We start from the raw sequence: 18777 nt of genomic DNA on the forward strand, positions 1-18777 counted from the left end.
TGTAGCAGGAGGCAGGAATTGATGAAACAGAAGCACCCCACTGTTTAATCATTTGTTTCTTGTATAATTTCCAACTGATAAATCATGGTCATTTTGTAGTCATGTGATCCTCAGCAGGTAACTGACACAGTGTTCACGTCATGGTTACAGCGACGCCGTGCCGGCAGCTATTTCTCCCAGTGAGAAATCCTTAAAGCCGTGGATCCAGATTATAAGCCGCATCAATGCCAAAATCTAATCAGTTGGTCTTTGCATCATTTCTGACCTTCCCTGAAAATTTCATCCAAATCTATTGGTCCGTTTTTGAGTAATGTTTCAGACAGACAGAGAGTCAGATTCACAGATTCACAGACAAATGTTCGCCATTTGTCACATAACTCCGACGTTCCTTGGCAGAGTAACCAGAAGCTTGTGGATGGCTACTAACAGTGCCAAATTGAGGTAAAAAATGGCCAAGGGATATTTAACTAAATATTAACATTATTGTGTGTATAATTTTAAATCAACAGATTCTGTCATACTTCCAGAAGACCAGTAATAAATCTTTTCTGACAAAGGCACAAGAGTTTCAATGATTTCATCATAGAATATGAAGAATTCTAGGAGACACTGGGAACTCAAAAATGCTGTGATAAGTGTGGTCTTTACAAGTGTATAAATTTTTTTGTACAGGACTGTATATATGTCCTGTACCCTTTGCTTTATATATTTTAACATTAACATTATGTCCCACAGGGAGTGATATAATGTCATTTGTCTCCAGTACAATTTAATTTGTTTTCAGAATGTCTGAGGAGCAAAGTGGCCTTAGCCAAACTCCCCAAATGTTCCAGTTGGGAAGCAAACATAACCAACAAGCCAAGTTCATGTTCAACCAAGCTGAACATTGGTACTAATTCCAGAAACACTAAAGACAATGACAGAAAAAATATTGAAAACGTAATACAATAACTACAATTAATGACAGTGGTAAAATGGACACCACACTTCAGATTATGATTCTAGGGCAGTTAATATTTGTTTGTTTTTGTTTTGTTTTTACTGTTATGTCTTAAATTAGATTGAAGATTTATCCAACATTTGTCAAGTATGATTTGCAAACACATTTCTGTGAGAAGACATGACAAAGAACTACACTGTTCCTCTTTTAGAATATGCAGCTGCTAAAGGTTGCTGTGTTGCTACTGTATCTCTCACTACAGTAATATTGGTACTATACAATCTGTGTGTGACAAAATAAAAAAGAAGAAAAACTGCTACTAAAGCTTGATGTGCTTGACAGATAAAACAAGTGCACAAGTCAGCTACCCAAAATAGAGTACAAGAAACTAAATATACGGCAGGCTGCTGTGATAGTGCACACCAGACAACTAAAGTAGTGTCTATCTAAAAATGCTTTGGCCAAGACAACCAAACATCAAATATAAACATCATCCCAGATATTTATTTTCCAGCCACATCCCTATTTCCAGAGCCTGCGCCTTCCTTCCAGACAGGCTGGTATTTGTTGTGCTGTTGGGGGTGATATATATAGAGGAGACAGACAGCGAGGGATTCCAGTGGGTAGCAGTGTGGCTGCGTAAGGAGACGGTGAGGAGAGAAGGCCACTGTGTGTCCCTAACACTGACCCACCCTGCTAATGACAGGGTGCTGTCCAGACCCAGCTAACCCCAAATTACTGCCTTTGCCACCAGCTGTGACCACTGAACTCTCAAAAGCGAAATGACTTAGAGAAACCTTTAGAAGCTCTTTAGACTGAACTGAAAGCAAAAGAGATTTGCTAAAGGTTCCTTTAGGCACTCCTGTTTATGAACCTGTCAGCACTTTCACATCCATAACCTCTGATAAGGAATTCTTTAGTTAAAATGTGAGTTTGTGCTCGTGGCTCCTATAGACACACACACACTGCCATTTAATACTTTGGGGTCACCCAGACAATTTCAATGTTTTCATGAAAACGCACACTTCTATTCATGTGCTAAAACAAGGGTTTTCTAATCATCAATTAGCCTTTCGACACCATTAGCTAACACAGGAGTGATGGTTGCTGGAATGTTCCTCTGTACCCCTAAGTAGATATTCCATTAAAAATCAGCCATTTCCAGCTAGAATAGTCATTTACCACATTACCAATGTCTAGACTTTATTTCTGATTCATTTAAAGTTATCTTCATAGAAAAAAATGCTTTTCCTTCAAAAATAAGGACATTTCTAAGCGACCCCAAACTTCTGAATGGTAGTGTATTTATAAAATAAACACAACAAACCCACACACCAACACATCAGATATCGTGAAAACTGAACAAAAAACAAAATAATTCCAAAACTGCAACAAGATAGTGATTTCCAAGACAAAAGCACACTCTTTTCTTTTCAGAGTAGCATCAGGGCTCAGGGACAGTGCAGCAGTCTATGAGCATAGAAGGTCCTTACTTAGAGATTTCTATGCAGAAAGTGAACAACACATAATTGATTGTAAGATTAAATGTAAGGAGACAGGAGAAGGAGGAGACACTGACCTGTCGGTTCCTCTCATCTACAATCCGGGTGATCTGAATCTTCTTCCTCCCCATTGCCAGAACAACTTCCACTAACAGCCGAAGAAGAATATCAGTGGGCTCCAGGTAGTTAAGAATTCAAGAGACAGTCCTTAACACATAGTTCCAATGTCAGTTACTGTTTCTGGCATCCGGCATCAGCTGGGCATGGTTTGCTGAAACAAAGACAGAGGAACAGCTAGCATAAACCTACTGTAAATCAGATATCACAGTATGAATACTGACAAGCTGTTTTATTCAGCAAGGTAAATTATAATAATGGTTACATTTATATAGCACTTTTCAAGACACCCAAAGCGCTTTACAATGAATCCATTATTCATTCACTCACACATTCTCACTCTGGTGGTGGTAAGCTACATTTATAGCCACAGCTGCCCTGGGGCAGACTGACAGAAGCATGGCTGCCAATCTGCACCTACAGCCCCTCCAACCACCACCAATATTCACACGCATTCATACATCAGCGTGAGAGCACTGGAGACAAAGTAGGTTAAGTGTCTTGCCCAAGGATACAACAGCACATGACTAGGCGAGAACAGGAATCGAACCGCTGAGCCTTCGATCATTGAACGACCCGCTCTACCACCTGAGCCACAGCCGCCCCTAAAGTCAAATACTTGCACAAATCACGCAGTTGAAGTTAACAAAAGCATCCCAAAGCAGAAGGTCATAGATTTCCTGAATTCAGACAACCAAATGCAGGTCATGTACAAGACTGAAGGTAACATCAGGACATTCAGTTTTGCACTTGAACAGAATGAATAGTGATAAAGGCGTCATGAATACAGCTTATAGTTAGTGACATTTATATAGCTATTGGCATGTGCCAAAGAGTACATGGCAACACATTATAATGTGCACCAGTTGATTTGGAACTGTTCAGGCTTTTCTCCTCACTTTTGTACTGTAAATTCCTTTGGCATTGCTAACTCCACTAGCACAGTACAAAGGAGCAAACCAGCTGCTAGTTTTCACCGGATACCAAGAAGCTCCATCAAGAGCACACAAAGCGCACCAATCGACCCACCAGCAGGATGTGATCTCTCATCACCAACATCTCACCCACAAACAACTCTGCTACAACAACTTGTAATTTCCGTTTGTTCCTAAGAGCCACTTTGAAAATCCTTTCAACGTCATAGATTTTTAGAATCTATGACTAGTGGATTTACATGAAACACACAAAGAAGAAACATCAACAAACAAAAACTAGATAGTCAACACACCTTGAACTGTACAGCAGGCTCCAAACTCTCTTTCATCTGTACCAGTAAATTCAGCCCTGCCGTCTCCTGTGAACTCACCACTGACTTTCCCGCTTTCTCCTCCTGCAGGAGTCCACCTGCCTTGCTGTGTCCCTCCTCTCTTCAGTCTCAGTGTTTCTGAGCCCTGCCTTCCCCCAGAGCTCCTTAGCTCTTTCCTAATCTCTTCTGATCTGGGAGGAGGCAGAGAGTGAGACGAAGCCAGGCTTTATCCTAACCCTCCCTGGATTATTGCAGCATGTGGAGCCCAGAGCTGAGCCACCAAAAGCCCCCACTGCAAAACCAGTTTACAGAGTTGAGAGATATGAAAAAAAAATTCCTTCAGTGAATAAATTTCAATTGTGACTTTGCTGATATAAATGAAGCCTAATTTTAAAAAAGAAAGTATATCTACAAATTATAAAAGAAAGCACGGTTGAGTGCCACATACAGCAGATGAATGAATAATTAACAAATTGAAATTAAAAATTCTATTTTAATTTAAATTGAATCTGAAGTCTAGCTGCTATTCCCCCAATGGCTTTTTTAGGCTGGTTGGTTTTTTAGTGATTGCTTGACAGAATGCATTTTACATTTGTCCTTTGGCATATACCTTTGACAATTTAAAGCTAAGTTACATGTAATCACAATATAAGTTGCATGTTGTCATTCCAACGCTTCCAGTTCACTACCAGTTCAGATTCCTGCTGACCCTGCCAAGTCAGTTCAGAATACACACTGCAACAGACAAAGACTCCTTGCAAATTTAGGATTTAAAGGTCACAAGGATTTATCTGTTTTACAATCTGGATTTTTTGATGGGAAGATACAAATATTTTAAAATGAGGAACAAAAATCCATTCCACCATACTATCCTCTGTAAACATTTTTGTAATTATTTCTTTCAGTCTGTGTTCTTGAGAGACTTGAGAGTTTAATTGCAATGTATCACTTTATGTTCTATTTCCTGGTCTAGTCAGAACACTCCTGAAAGGAGGAAACTATTTTTTAAGCTTGAAATATTTAATTTAGTGAGCCAATAATAATGTGGTCACCTGCTAAAAAACAATGTACTTAGAGGAATTGATCAAATCTGAGTAATGAACACTGAATCACGATGATCACACACACTGACTGAAAACTGCTGCCAGGACTGGACAGCTGATATGGGACTGACATAATTAACACTATCACTAGCACCAACAGCAGCACTAAACATAGGCTAGTACATCTTATGTACTGACTAGTTAAAATGTTTATTTAGGTTTTTTTATTTAGGCTTTTTTTATTATATGCTATATCTATTCTGTAAAACAATGCTTTTAAAAGTCTGTTTTTATATAGAAAATGCATACGAATGCATACAATCTTAGATGTGAAATCTAGTCTTCTAGATTAATAATACAGTCTTAAGTCTTCGGTAGTGGTATATATGGGTATATATTTGACTAGGTGTATTTAGTGAGATACTACAATAGAAATGTTTCCTACCCATGTGTCTATCTTTAGTCTGCCAAGGAAGAAGGCGGAGTTATGTGATGATCGGCATACGCTTGTCCATCTGTTTGTCTGCCTGTCTGTTAGCAACATTACTCAAAAATGAACAAACGAATTTGGATGAAATTTTCAGGGAAAGTCAGAAATGACACAAGGACCAAGTGATTAGATTCTGGCAGTGATGCGGCTCATAGTCTGGATCCGTGGATTTGCTAAATACTTCTGTATTGTTGCGAGATAGTCATATCGAGATAGTCAATGTAACTATGACTACAAGTGAACACTATGTCAGCTGCCTGCTGATGATCACATGATTGCGATCCTGCTACAAATCGACCACTGCTGACATATCGGGACTTATCTGTCAGAATTCATCCAAGGAACAATTGATTGAATTGTGGAGATTTTTCCGAGTCCCATCAATTCTTGTCGCCCGCAACGTATTTAGGTCACGCGATTCGGTACCTGTACATAAAGTACACATGCATAACACACACCTGTGCTCAGTGCAAGGACATTTTGTTTGTGTGTACATTTATTCTGACAATTCCATATGGGGGAATGAACAGCCTTGGTGGAGTGCTGTGCTTTTCTGGTTCCTTTTGTAGGACATAAAGCATAGTTTCACACTGTTGGAAAAGGTTTGTCCAGTCATAACTTTAATTTAAAAAAAAAATTAAAATTACAAAATATCTCCCACCACATACCATCCATCCATCCAATGTCTACACACCGCTTTATCCTCATTAGGGTTGCAGGGTACTGGAGCCTATCTCAGCTGACTCGGGCGAAGGCAGGGGACACCCTGGACAGGTCGGCAGTCTGTCACAGGGCTACATATACAGACAAACAATCACGCTCACATTCACACCTACGGGCAATTTAGAGTAACCAATTAACTTCAACATATTTTTGGACTGTGGGAAGAAGCCGGAGTGCCCGGACAAAACCCACGCATGCACAGGGAGAACATGCAAACTCCATGCAGAAAGATCCCAGGCCTATCCCGGGATTTGAACCAGGGATCTTCTTACAGCAAGGCAAAATTGCAAATCACTACACACTGTGCAGCCCACACCACGTACCTTCTTACCAATAATAATTCCATTGGCTCTATGGGGAAAATTACGTTTACACAGGGTCAAACAGCTTAGGGTGATACGTGCTGGTATAATGGCTTGTGGCTCAAGTGTTTAGTCATGTACATATTTTTTGAACTGCTTTGAAGCTCATCTCTTATGTTGATTGTGCTGTATTATATTTGTTCTGTAAAACCATCCTTTTAAAAGTCAGGTTTTTTTTTTTAAAGAAAATTCAGAATAAAATTAAATTGCTGCATGGATTGTGATCCTGGGAAAACTTTTTTGAGTCTAGGAACATTAACATTTATCAATCACAACATTAAAACCACTGACAGGTAACGTGAATAAAACACAGGGCTTTTTTCTTTGGTTCCTTCCCATTATCGGTTGTTGGATTCTCTCTTCTCTGCTCAAAATCTGTAAGGTCTTCATCTTACTATATTAAGTACTATGAAATGACATATTTTGTGAATTGGTACAAAATAAATAAAACAGAATTGTACTGAAAATTCACTGTCTCATTTCAATTGCAGCTGTCAAGTGGTTGGTATATTAAGCAGCAAGAGAAATGTTCAGTTCTTGAGGCTCTGAATGACTTTAATAAGAGCCAAACTGTGATGGCTATAGAGGACAGTGTCAGCGCATCACCAAAATAGTAGGTTTTGTGGAGTATTCCTAGTAGGCAGTAGTTAGTACAAATGAAAAACAGTCCTACTACAATGACTAAAAAGGCTTGCATTGTGTTGTGAATGAAGGATATTGGGAGAAATGAAAATACATACAAGGACACATTTTGCTGACAGGACTGCCCTAGATGATCACTGTAATTCTGTTTAAGTTTCATTGTTCACATAGTCAGAGTCAGTAGTGTCCACATGTTGTCCTTTGACTGTTTGATTATAACTTTGATGGCAAATGGAATGTAAAACATGGAATACCAATAAAACTGAAATTTACTAAATATTTGTGACAATATACCCTTATCTCTGCTGCCAACTCTGTAGTGCAACTAAACAATCTGTTTCTTGTACATGTGCTTCCCACACGCGTTGCACTGACCAATGCAGATGTAATACATTAGTGTGGCAGAAACTCTATCCGGCTGACATAAAAATCAATACAAACCAGAGCAGCGAGCCAACAGGCTGTAGCAACCAGCACTCACAATGAGATCTACAAAGCTGAGCTACATACTGTAATGTTACATCCACAAGGAAAGTTACACCTAATGTAATAAAATGAGTGGCCAAATTAAAGACATTGTACAGGAATTTGAGCTATGCTTCATACAGTAATGGCTGACTAAAATGCTCGGGTTGTGCAGTTTATCCTCTTGAGATCTGTCAGGTTATACATTAACATGGATATGTACCCCTTGGAAGTAAAATTATACACATTAACGCTGCGCCTGAAAACTGATTGAACATCAATGAAGCATCTCTGTTGTTTTCTAATTTACACTTGCTCTGACCTTCTCAATGCCCCTCTTTAACTTTAAAATACCCCCCCCAACCCTCTGGATGCAAGAACTGCTAAGCCCTGGAGCGAACCTCACAGCTAAAGACCCTCCTTGTTATCTCACCCATGAAATCCAATTCCTGTGGATCTTTGAAAGCGTGACCATGCTTTGTGAGGGTGTGAAACACACTTTTCCAAGGTTGGATTGCACAGGATTTTCTATCTGTTATACCATTACAAAAGCAGAATCTCACACAGTCAATGGGTTTTCATCTAAAATATTTTTACGCATAAAGTATATTCAATATTGTGCATGATCACTTGATAAGCAGAAAAAAAGTTTTCTTCTCTGTTTGCTAAATACAACTGTCCATTTGCTGAACCTGTACCTCGACTCTGAGATATGACAGTTGACAGCATTTCTTTTTTTTTTTTTTTTACAAAAAAGTGGCTGCAAATTTATTACTGTTTGTTCAGTGTTTGTTGTTTGCCTGTTTGAAGTTAAATAAGGAAATATTTCTTGAATTAAGTGTTCACACTCATATTTTTTCACACTTTGATCACAAAAACAGGAGCCCTGCTTATGGTAGACCTTAACAGTTCAAAATTTTGTGAAAAATGCAAATTACTGGACGCCTTGGTAGCTCAATTGGTTGAGCGGGCGACCCATAAACAGGGTCAATAGTTCCTGATGCAGCAGCCATGGGTTTGAGTCTGAGCCACAGCCATTTGCTACATGTCCTTCTCCTACTTTTCTGTCTCTCCCTCCACTGTCCTCTATTATAAAGGCAGAGAAAATAACTTTTAAAAAAATAATAATTAAAAAAAAATAAAAATGCTAAATCCCTTTCTTACTATTCTTATGCAAGTTTGCAACAGCTGGAGGCACAGCTTAGCATAAAGCAAGAAATACTGGGGGTTACCAAATCTGTCCAAATGTAACAAAATCCATCTTGTCATCACTGTCAAAACATGGTTGTTTTCAAGCTTCACATATAAAAGAAGTTATGATAGGTTAATTAATGGGCTTTAGAGGTGGTGGTCGTTGAATTTTGGTGCTTCGGATAGACCCAGGTTAGCCCCTACCACCATTTTTCACTCTTTCAACTTAACTAAAATAGCCAGCAGCTGACTGACACTTCACTACAAATCTTCTTTACTAACTCATAGTGAGGAAATGAATGAGCGTAATCTCCAAAATGTTAAAAACTGCTCTTTCAACAGCGAATCTCTTAAATACACCTATTGTAGTGCATTTGAGCAAGGTGCTTGAGCAAGGAACTCTCTTCTTCTCTCAAATGGTGACAGTCAAAGACCATGCCCTATGACTGTAGTGGTAATGCTTAAAGAGATGACGACTTGAGTAAGACTTTGAAACACATATAATGAATTACAGTGTTCACAAAAATCTTGAAGGAATAAATGATAGTTAAATATTCAATTTTTTTTTCCTGAAATAACTAATAACAACCAACTCATTCGAAATGATTGTTGAATAACTATTCGCAACCAAACAATGTTTGTCTCATAATCTCAAATGCATCTGTCAATACAAGTAACAAAAAGAGTAATTATTGCCACAGTATGAGGACAGCAGGATTCAACACAGCTTAGATAAAGCACATTGCAAGATTCTGGTTAGTTCTGTCAACAAGATTACTTTCTCTTCTATGATCTGTCTGTTTGGAAGGGGCAGCGGCTGAAATCACACTTGATCCACCATATCTGTATCTGTAAACTAACTTAAACTGAGCACAAAAGTAGAGTAGGCTTCCAACAGACAACAGACGAACCGCAGAATAAATCATCTTTCTGCTGCACTTCATGAATCAGTAGAATTACAGCCTTGTGGTCATATGTCTCTGCCAACTACCGGTAGTCAAGTTGCAGTGGACATTCACGTCTGTTTCCCGTACAATAGGAGTATAGTGAAGACTGAAGTAGGTTTCAGCACTATTGGCCGGGCCAATTCAGTCCTTTTCTGATTAATGGTATTGTGACTTTTTTTAAGTGAATCAAAATTGAAGTCATGACAGAAAAAGAAAATGCTTAAAATATGGATGTTACTCCAAAGAAGCTAGAATACAGATGCTTCACAAATATCCTCAACCCCACAGAAGACCTACACCCCCTGTCAAAAGTTTTGAGTTTCTAATTTATTTGAATGAGAAAGTGTCTCAAAACTTTTGACAGGGAGTGTATACGCAAACACCAGAGTTTCGTAGTGGGCAGCAAAGATTAGGGTCACCAATTCAGTATCTGACCAACTGTGAAATATTGTCAGAATCCCTATCTGTCCTTAAGTCTAACAGGTAACTGCACATTGAGTTACTAGGCAAAAGTGGAATAGATAACCATGCAAGAACAAGATGCAGTTGAAGAGGAAGAAACTGAGACAAACTCACTGATTCTATTCAAACCATTTCCTTATATATAAGAGCCCCCCTTTCAGCTTTGGTAAGGTGTCCCACATTGTCCCACATAAATATGCTCTTTGTCCCACAATTGGTTTATTGAGATCTGGTCACCCTAGGTTAGAGTAAGACCTTGCCCATTGATTCATACATTTAGACTGACTTATTCTTCATGCTGGAGCCAGGTTAGTCAGACACATTAAATCAATATGATGATCTACTATCAGATCCTTAACTAAAAGAGATTTCGACGACGAGATCTAATATTTAATAATCCACATTTAATTGTCCTGTTTTTTGGATCTGATGAAGTCCTATTAAGTTGGATAAGGCAGTTATGAGCAGCCTTTCTATTGTTCATGTTAGACTACTGTTAAAATCTGGGTGGCCTGGGGTCAGACGTGGTCAAAATAGGATAATTAGAAGGTGACAGCCACAGGGAAGCACCAGAGAAGTCTGGAAAACTGCAACTCTGCTTCCTGGTCTCACCTCTGGACTGTCAAGGGTTTGGTTTTCTAATAAATTTGTCCATATTCTGAGAAATCAAAGCAACATTTTCCAAAATGGGATGTATGCCGTCTCTACCAGTTAGATCAGGTTTTCCCCAGAAACTTTTTTTCACTTGTCATTAGCTTGACTGTTTAGAGCAGAACTTAACCAAAACAAAATTGGGTGGCCTTTCTCTCATAGCTTCCTGCCACAGCTACCCCAGGTGTAGTCCAGAACTGCATCATGTGCTGCATTGACTGTGTATAGCTTAAGTGTCTACATGTAAAGCACGTTTTTTGCGTCCAGATATGAAAATGTAGAGTATCATGCATGTCAGTTTTCACTGCCCAGCCAGTGCATCATAATAGGGCTGCTCTGACCCTGTCCTATTAACCCCAATAAAAGAGGGTCAAAACTAATAGTGTAGAGCAAATTCTAAAAAGTCATTCCAACATCATGAGCACTAATTAACAGCCCCCCCTTCAATGTTTCCTCATGTAAAGAATAAACAAAGATAGAGCTGCTGAAGGTTAATCATGCTGGGTCTTAACAGCACCAGGTTGTTAGCAGTACAAAGCAGCACACAGTAATTGGCAACCCTTTCATCCCTCCTCCTCATTAAAGACCACGGGTCCATCTCTAATTGTGTTGACCCCACCGTGACTTCTGCTCCAGTCACTTTAACAGCAAATCAATGAGGCTTCAAGCTGTTGCTGCCCAGTATGCACCACTAGCTAACCTCCCAATCTGCTGTGACCAACAGAAGAAAGAAATCACCGTCTCTGATATGTGCAAAAGTGGACGTCACTTTGTTCGAGTAGATTATAGAGCTGATCTTGGCTGCCAGTGCAGAAACAACCACAGTGAGATTCATGGCCATTTGCTGGAAGATGAAAGAGTTTCTGTTTCATTATTGTTTGCTGAAGTGTTAAGAAGTGATGACAGAGATTACATTCCTTATTCATAGCTGTACCTTCCCTGCAGCTTTGCTCATCTTCTTGCTCTCCTCTACTTTCCTTTTTGCTTTGCGTCGTCCTTCTTCCTTCTAGCAGCTCATTTGCATTGTATCCATCAGTGGGGAAAGAGAGGTTCTTTTGCTTGAGGCATAATGAGGCGGACTGATAGAAGATTCTTCTCTCCCCCCCTCTAGCAATCCTGGACATTCTTTGAAGTTTGATGAATGTTAAATGGAGTTTTTATAAAGGTTCTTGGGGAAACTTATACGTGGTAAACAGGCAGGCTGTGTGGTAGATTTTCTCCCTGAGGGAAGAGGAGTGAGATCAAACTTGTTTACTGGCTGAAGTGTTTAACACTTCCCTGTTTATATTACAACCCTCCCCACATGCCCAGTTGTGAAAGAGTTTGCTTTGATGTACGGAAAGCGAGTGACAATTTATGTTAAAACATAATGGAGATGCAGCTACTTAAAAAAAAAGGCAGCGATGATATTTGCATTTTCATATGCAATGATGCTATGGCACAATGCACACCCTCTGAGTAAGCATACAAATGTCACAACTGCCACCGACAACGGCTGTAAATGAGTCTTCTTGTAAATCTACCCAATGACGAAGCTTCACATTCAGAAGTCAATCTTAAAATGTTCCACTGCTCCCTTTCCTGTGGCTTAGTGAGACAGGAACATGTCTTTCATAGCAAGTCAGGAGCAAGGAAACCAAGTGATTGCTGTTGTCTGCTGCCAGGCATGGCAGGAGCACGCACTGTGATTAATTCATTACCCACAGTCAGACGTGCTAGCCTCTGGTATCAGGCAGCTTGAGTATCTCTGCTGGCCTCTGCTGTTTTGCAGGTCACTACACTAATGAGTTTTTTTTTTTTTTGCCTGAAATGTAATAATTAAACTCATCTCTCTCCACCAGCAGCCCAGCCATTTAATGCCTTGCTGAAGGCAGGGCAGATTAGATGGCTTAAACTGTCAGCTGCCATCCAACCAGCTTCTCCAAGTCAGCTAGCAAACGAAGACTCTGTGTTACTCTGTTAAGTATGTTCGCCAATGGAGAGTAGAAGAGAGTGCACAGAAGGCTATGCCAGAGTGAGAACATATTAAAATCAAAATATGACAAAAAGAAACAACAACAAAAATGTATAATAAAGAAACATGATAATAAATTTGTGAATTTCACACTTAATAAGCACATAGCTTTAGGACTGCATTCACTGACACCCTGTTCTCCTGTGTGCCGCAATGTTACTCACAACCTCCTAGCCTAGTAAAAACTCAAAGACAGCAGTCTGTTCATTTAATTACTGGCCCACTGTGATGTCATTTCATTATTGTGTTGCTTTTATGGCAGTGGCAATGGGCAAAGATTTTCCTGTCTCAACACAGAGACACTGATGTCATGCCTGCAACACAGATTGAAACACAAGCTGCCTTGTAAAACATAGCTATACTTCCATACTCTCCGTTCCTTTAATAAAAAAGACTAATTGGTCACCAGCTTAACTGTCTATCCTGACACAACATGCACCTTTTGCTGTCTGTCATTGTCATGTCGTCTAATACTGATATATACAGTAACTGATATTGTGGTGAGGTAGTCCTGGCCTGGGGTTAAATATGTATTCATGCAGTATATACACTATAGCATTTTTAACAAGAAAAAAAAGCTTCAGTTATGCTGGGTCAGTAATGTTCAAAGAATCCTGCTGTTCCTAAACAATTCCACATCAAAGATCCCTGAACACACTCACATATATAGTAGCAACACTACTGTGACTGGATTACCAGCTTTTAAGACCATGTGAGTCATTCCAGAATGAGAGGACATCCATCACATTTCAAATAAACCATGTACAAAATACTAAAACATGCAGTTGTTGAGTAAATTTACTTGTCCTGAGACCAAATCTTAAAAAAGGAGCAAAGAATGTTTGAAAATATATTTTTTTTAAATATCAAATAAGTCTGGAGTACCCTCTAAAATGACATTTTTCTCTTGTCCCACCCCACTGATGACCAAATTGAATCTAAAAAACCCCCAGTTACAATTAAATTTAAATCTCCTTTTTTGGTATTATTTTTTTCATTGATGTCTCTTGTAATTGTGGGAGCACTTTCTTAATCTACATAATATTTTAAATAATAATTATCATGTATGGAACGTGTGTCCCACAACATGCATGCAACCCTGTTAGCATAACCTTTTTATCATGGTAGAATAGATTATTTTTATTTTTCCTTTACATTTCTCATCAGGGGGCTGCACAGTGGTGTAGTGGTTAGCACTTTCGCCTTGCAGCAGGAAGATCCCTGGTTCAAATCCCGGGCCTGGGATCTCTCTGCATGGAGTTTGCATGTTCTCCCTGTGCATGCCTGGGTTTTGTCCAGGCACTCTGGCTTCCTCCCACAGTCCAAAAATATGCTGAGGTTAATTGGTTACTCTAATTGTCCGTAGGTATGAATGTGTGTGTGATTGTTTGTCTGTATATGTAGCCATGAGACAGACTAGCGACCTGTCCAGGGTGTCCCCTGCCTTCTCCCGAGTCAGCTGGGATAGACTCCAGCACCCCCCACGACGCTAGTGAGGATAAAGCGGTGTATAGAGAATGAATGGATTAGCAAACAACAAATAAAAAATGTCATAAAAATGGTACCATTGATGTGTAAGCCAAGCCAGCCACGCTTATTTTTCAAGTAATTTGAAGCCCAAATGTCCTCCAATTATGGAATGACCAGTTTAGTGCTTGTCTTTCAACCCTTCATGATGAACATCTCGATACTTAACAAGTTCACGAATGCTTAGAATGAAAAGCATATTTACTCCGCCAAGGAACGCAGCAGAGTTTTGTGACGATCGGCGTACATTCGTCTGTTACCGTAATCTGTTTGTCTGTCTGTGCGCAACATTACTCAAAAACAGGAAAATAGATTTGGATGAAATTTTCAAGGAAGGTCAGAAATGACACAAGGACCACCTCATCATATTTTGGCAGTGATGCGGCTTATTGTCTGGATCCACAAATTTGTTAAAGATTTCCATATCATTGCACGATAGCAGCATGACATCACTGTAACTATGACTACAAATGAACACTACGTCAGCTGCTTGCTGACGATCACATGATTGCGATCCTACAACAAATCTACCACTGCAGACTTATCGGGAATTATCAGTTGGAAATTATACAACAACTGAGCAACCTTGGGGGAGTACTGTGCTCTCTGAGTGCTTTTCTTACTGCAGTCCAGTTTGAGTGTCTTAATCAGTGCTGAACAGTGGACCATATACATAGTAATGTTTTCATTTGCTGCTGTATTCTATATACGAAGTGACACAACCGTTTTGCTTTGAGGAAAAAGTGAACAAACTACATACATAGTCAGTGACATGAAACCTTTGTATTGACCTGAAGGCAGTGATACAAATAAGTAAAGTAATTTCCACCACTGTTTTGAATAAACAGCAGCTTGGATTTGTACCTCTAACCAGCATCTTCACTAGGGCTGAACAGTTTATGGAAAATATGTGAGCACATTTTTTCTGACAGATATTGCGATTTGATATTTTGATATTTTTTAAAGTTAAGCTTTATTTCAATATTCACTATGCAACAGATTAAAAACACGATGTGGCCAAACAACATGGGAGACCAGCAAAAGCGTCATAGAAGGAGGACTGCAAGGTTATGTAAAACCATTGACACAACTAATTGCAATTAATCATACTGTAATTTTGATTTGAAATTTAATAGATAATCAGTCCTAATCTTCCCCATTTCAACAGCAGAGACTAATGAGTATAGCAGTACTGTATTTAGCACCGTCTGACGTGCCAAACTGACAGAATATTGAAGAAATTCAGCTCTTTTTTAACATGTTAACACGCTCATATGGTGTTGTTTATATGCCCGAAGACGCTTCATGAGTGAAATAAGCATAAGCTGTATTCTTGTTCTTCTTCTAAATCACTCTTTTCCAAACACATATGACTGAATGACTCCAATATTAAAACTTGCCATTGTGTTGCACAGGGTGGCTTTAATGTGTTTGAGCAGAATCGTAGGTGAGCTTGAGCTGCAGTGAATAATCAGGAGTGAGTGGACAGAGAGACGGATTATGTAGATCTGTACATTCTTGAAGAAACAAAGCCCTTTTGAAAAAAGACGGGATTATTTTCATGGAAACAAACTTAAACACGTGTGAGTTTTTAGACGTTAAATCCTGTAAACTAGAAAATTGATGGTACAACTATAAATCTAGAGTATCAGGGAAAGTCATGTGTTATCAGTTAAAGATGAATTTAAAATAGAAACACAAAGTGGGGAAAAACATTTCTTGAAGCAATGGCCTCTCTCATTTCACAACTGTATCACTTCTGTGAAGGCACTCTTGTTTATTGTTTCAGCATGAAACAGATTCATTTAGCTGTGCTCTACATTTTTCCTCCTCCTGCAATGTCTCTTAGCTCTCTTCCACACACGATCCTCATGTCTTGTGTCAGTAATGCCACAGTTCATAGATGTACAGTATAACATCAAAAGATATATCAATGTAACACCAGTCATACAGTACGCTCACATGCTCACAGATTTTTAAGAGCCACATATCACAGTCACAGAAGCATCTGCAGCCTCAGCCCAATCTTTTGATCTACTAAATTATATTATAATGAATTCTTTAACTTTTTTGTTTGTTTCTGCGCTCATTGAAATTCTACGCTCTCAGCACAGTAATAACTTCCTTTTATGTTGTGAAATGGTAAGTAGATCTAAGGCCTCCATCCTGAGGGTCCTCAGGCAAGCTCCTACCCACCACCCCTAACAGGACTTAAACACACACACACACACACACACACACACACACACACACACACACACACACACACACACACACACACACTCGCATGCATGCATGCACACATGCACGTAGGTACAGCCATATTGTAGCATTACCATCTCAGTCTTTGAGATCACTGGGTAAACAGCGGACTCTTTTTAAGTTGGTGTATGTACAGGACAAGTAGAGTTCAGCTGAAGGCACTATACAAACCCTTCCACATGCATTCCACATAAGAAGTAACATAAAATGGACATCCATGAAGAAAGTGCGCCACTGAAGTTTTTCATGTCAATATTTTAACTGTTGTGTGGAGGGCGTATGAAGACAAATAAACAGCATGAGCTTAAAAATTTGGCTTTGGCCACTAAAGACTATGCTTCCGGATCAATACAAGGGTAGGAAGGGAGTGTTTTGAACACATACTTAAAAGGGAGTGCATGAGGATTAAGATGATAGTTGGGCAAGGAAATGAGCCCTCAGAACATACTGAGCATACAGATGGACAGTGTGGTGCTGCAGGAATAGTTTATTAATTTTATTATTCCAAACTTATTCATTGTGTAAGCTAGGATATTGTTCCATTCAGCTGGAGTGGATTGACATTATTCTGAATCCTAACACAACTTTATTATAATGCAAAGTTAATTTCATCCTGATGTACTCTTCGTGTGCTTTTAGAATTTGTAAATAACTGTATATTGGCTCATATTAATTTTTCTATCACTGAATTGGTGGCATGGGACAAAATATAACTGCTAAGATTTCCTAATCAGTCTCTAGGTCACCTGGAATTACGGTGTAGAATTGCTGGAATCCATGTAAATTCATGCATGCTATCACACTGGGTGCTTGTGAATAGCAAAAAAAACAAAACAAAAAAAAACTGTATGTAATTAGTAGTCAACAAATCAACAAATTGTTTTCTTCTAATTGCTGTCAACATTGTGAATTCCTAGTAATTTAAATTCATTACAGAAATAATCTGAATCCCAAATGAAATGAATGAATGGCAACCAATATCATACATCATGCAAAAATCATGCATCATGCAAAAAAAAACGAACAAAACATTTGGAAACATGCAGTGTCATTATACCAAAGGTATGTCAAGGTGTCAGCAACATCATAATGCTACAACTATCTTACTGTCTTTTAGCGGTTCAAACAGTCCTGTGCCCTGATCTTGGAAAAACTGCTGAAGTAAACTGGGTCACAAACAGTACATTTCAAAATTATTTTGAAATTGATTAGTTTTCTCACAGACTATTTCCGCTGTGAGGTGATTTACTGTGTTGAGCTGGGACTAGTCTAAAAGGTGCTTATCACTGCAACTCATAGAAAAGACGAAGCAAATTACCTGAACCACTACACTAAATGCAGAATGAACACATCACATTTGCTTCTTCATCGTAAAAACATCCATCCAGTTTAACAATGGAAAGTTTTTAGTATGAGGCTGCAATAGTAGAAAAGATTCAATTTATGTTATCATTAAATTTACACAACTCTGGCATGGATAAAATTGATCCGTAAGTGGTAAATTGATTGTGTAAATAGGAAGAGAGGAAAGATATTGAATTCCAAGCCACAAATATCCACATAAGAAAACCACTTCAACTTTGAAAGATATTTCCCTCGAGTCCAGTAAGACTGTACAAATAATGGAAATGTTATTGTATGATTGAAATTGTAGTACGGTCAAGTTTAACTTTAATTTGAAGAAAGTCAAATGTGTCATAACATATCACTATACATTCAATGACCACTTCATTAGGTACATCTTGCTGGTCAAAGGTTGGACCCCTTTTGAATTCATAATTGCTTTAATTCTTTGTGGCATAATTACAACAAGGCATTGAAAACATTCTTCAGAGATTTTGATCCATATTGACATGATAGCATCACGTTGTTGCTGCAGATTTGTCGGCTGCACATCTATGATGTGAATCTCCCGTTCTACCACATCCCAAAGATGCTCTTTTGGATTGAGATCTGGTGGTCTGATCTGAGATGATCTGAGCTTCGTGACATGGTGCATTGTCCTGCTGGAAGGAGCCATCAGAAGACGAGTACATTGTGGTCATAAAAGGGTGTCCATGGTTAACAACAGTACTCAAGTAGACTGTGGAGTGAATACGATGCTCAGTTGGTACTAAGGGGCCCAAAGTGTGCCAAGAAAATATCCCCCACAGTGTTACACCACCACCAGCAGCCTCAACCGTTGATATAAGG

At 39.0% G+C, this 18777-nt stretch overlaps 1 protein-coding gene across 4 annotated transcripts in view; it reads right to left on the reverse strand.

The window, feature by feature from the left end:
- LOC110964939 (myocyte-specific enhancer factor 2A-like) overlaps window positions 1-18777 on the reverse strand; it is a 62923-nt gene that overhangs the window by 30540 nt on the left and 13606 nt on the right. For 2 of the 4 annotated variants that reach the window (XM_051960500.1, XM_051960503.1), the window contains one exon: window positions 2520-2713. In XM_051960500.1, the coding sequence (XP_051816460.1) occupies window positions 2520-2573 (54 nt within the window). In that variant the 5' untranslated portion in view covers window positions 2574-2713. Of the gene's footprint in view, window positions 1-2519; window positions 2714-3787; window positions 3995-18777 lie in introns of those variants that run through there. The other 2 variants (XM_051960505.1, XM_051960502.1) reach the window with 2 other exon arrangements.

This window comes from Acanthochromis polyacanthus, chromosome 2 (assembly GCF_021347895.1).
Source record: "Acanthochromis polyacanthus isolate Apoly-LR-REF ecotype Palm Island chromosome 2, KAUST_Apoly_ChrSc, whole genome shotgun sequence".
Classification (NCBI taxonomy): Eukaryota; Metazoa; Chordata; class Actinopteri; family Pomacentridae; genus Acanthochromis; species Acanthochromis polyacanthus.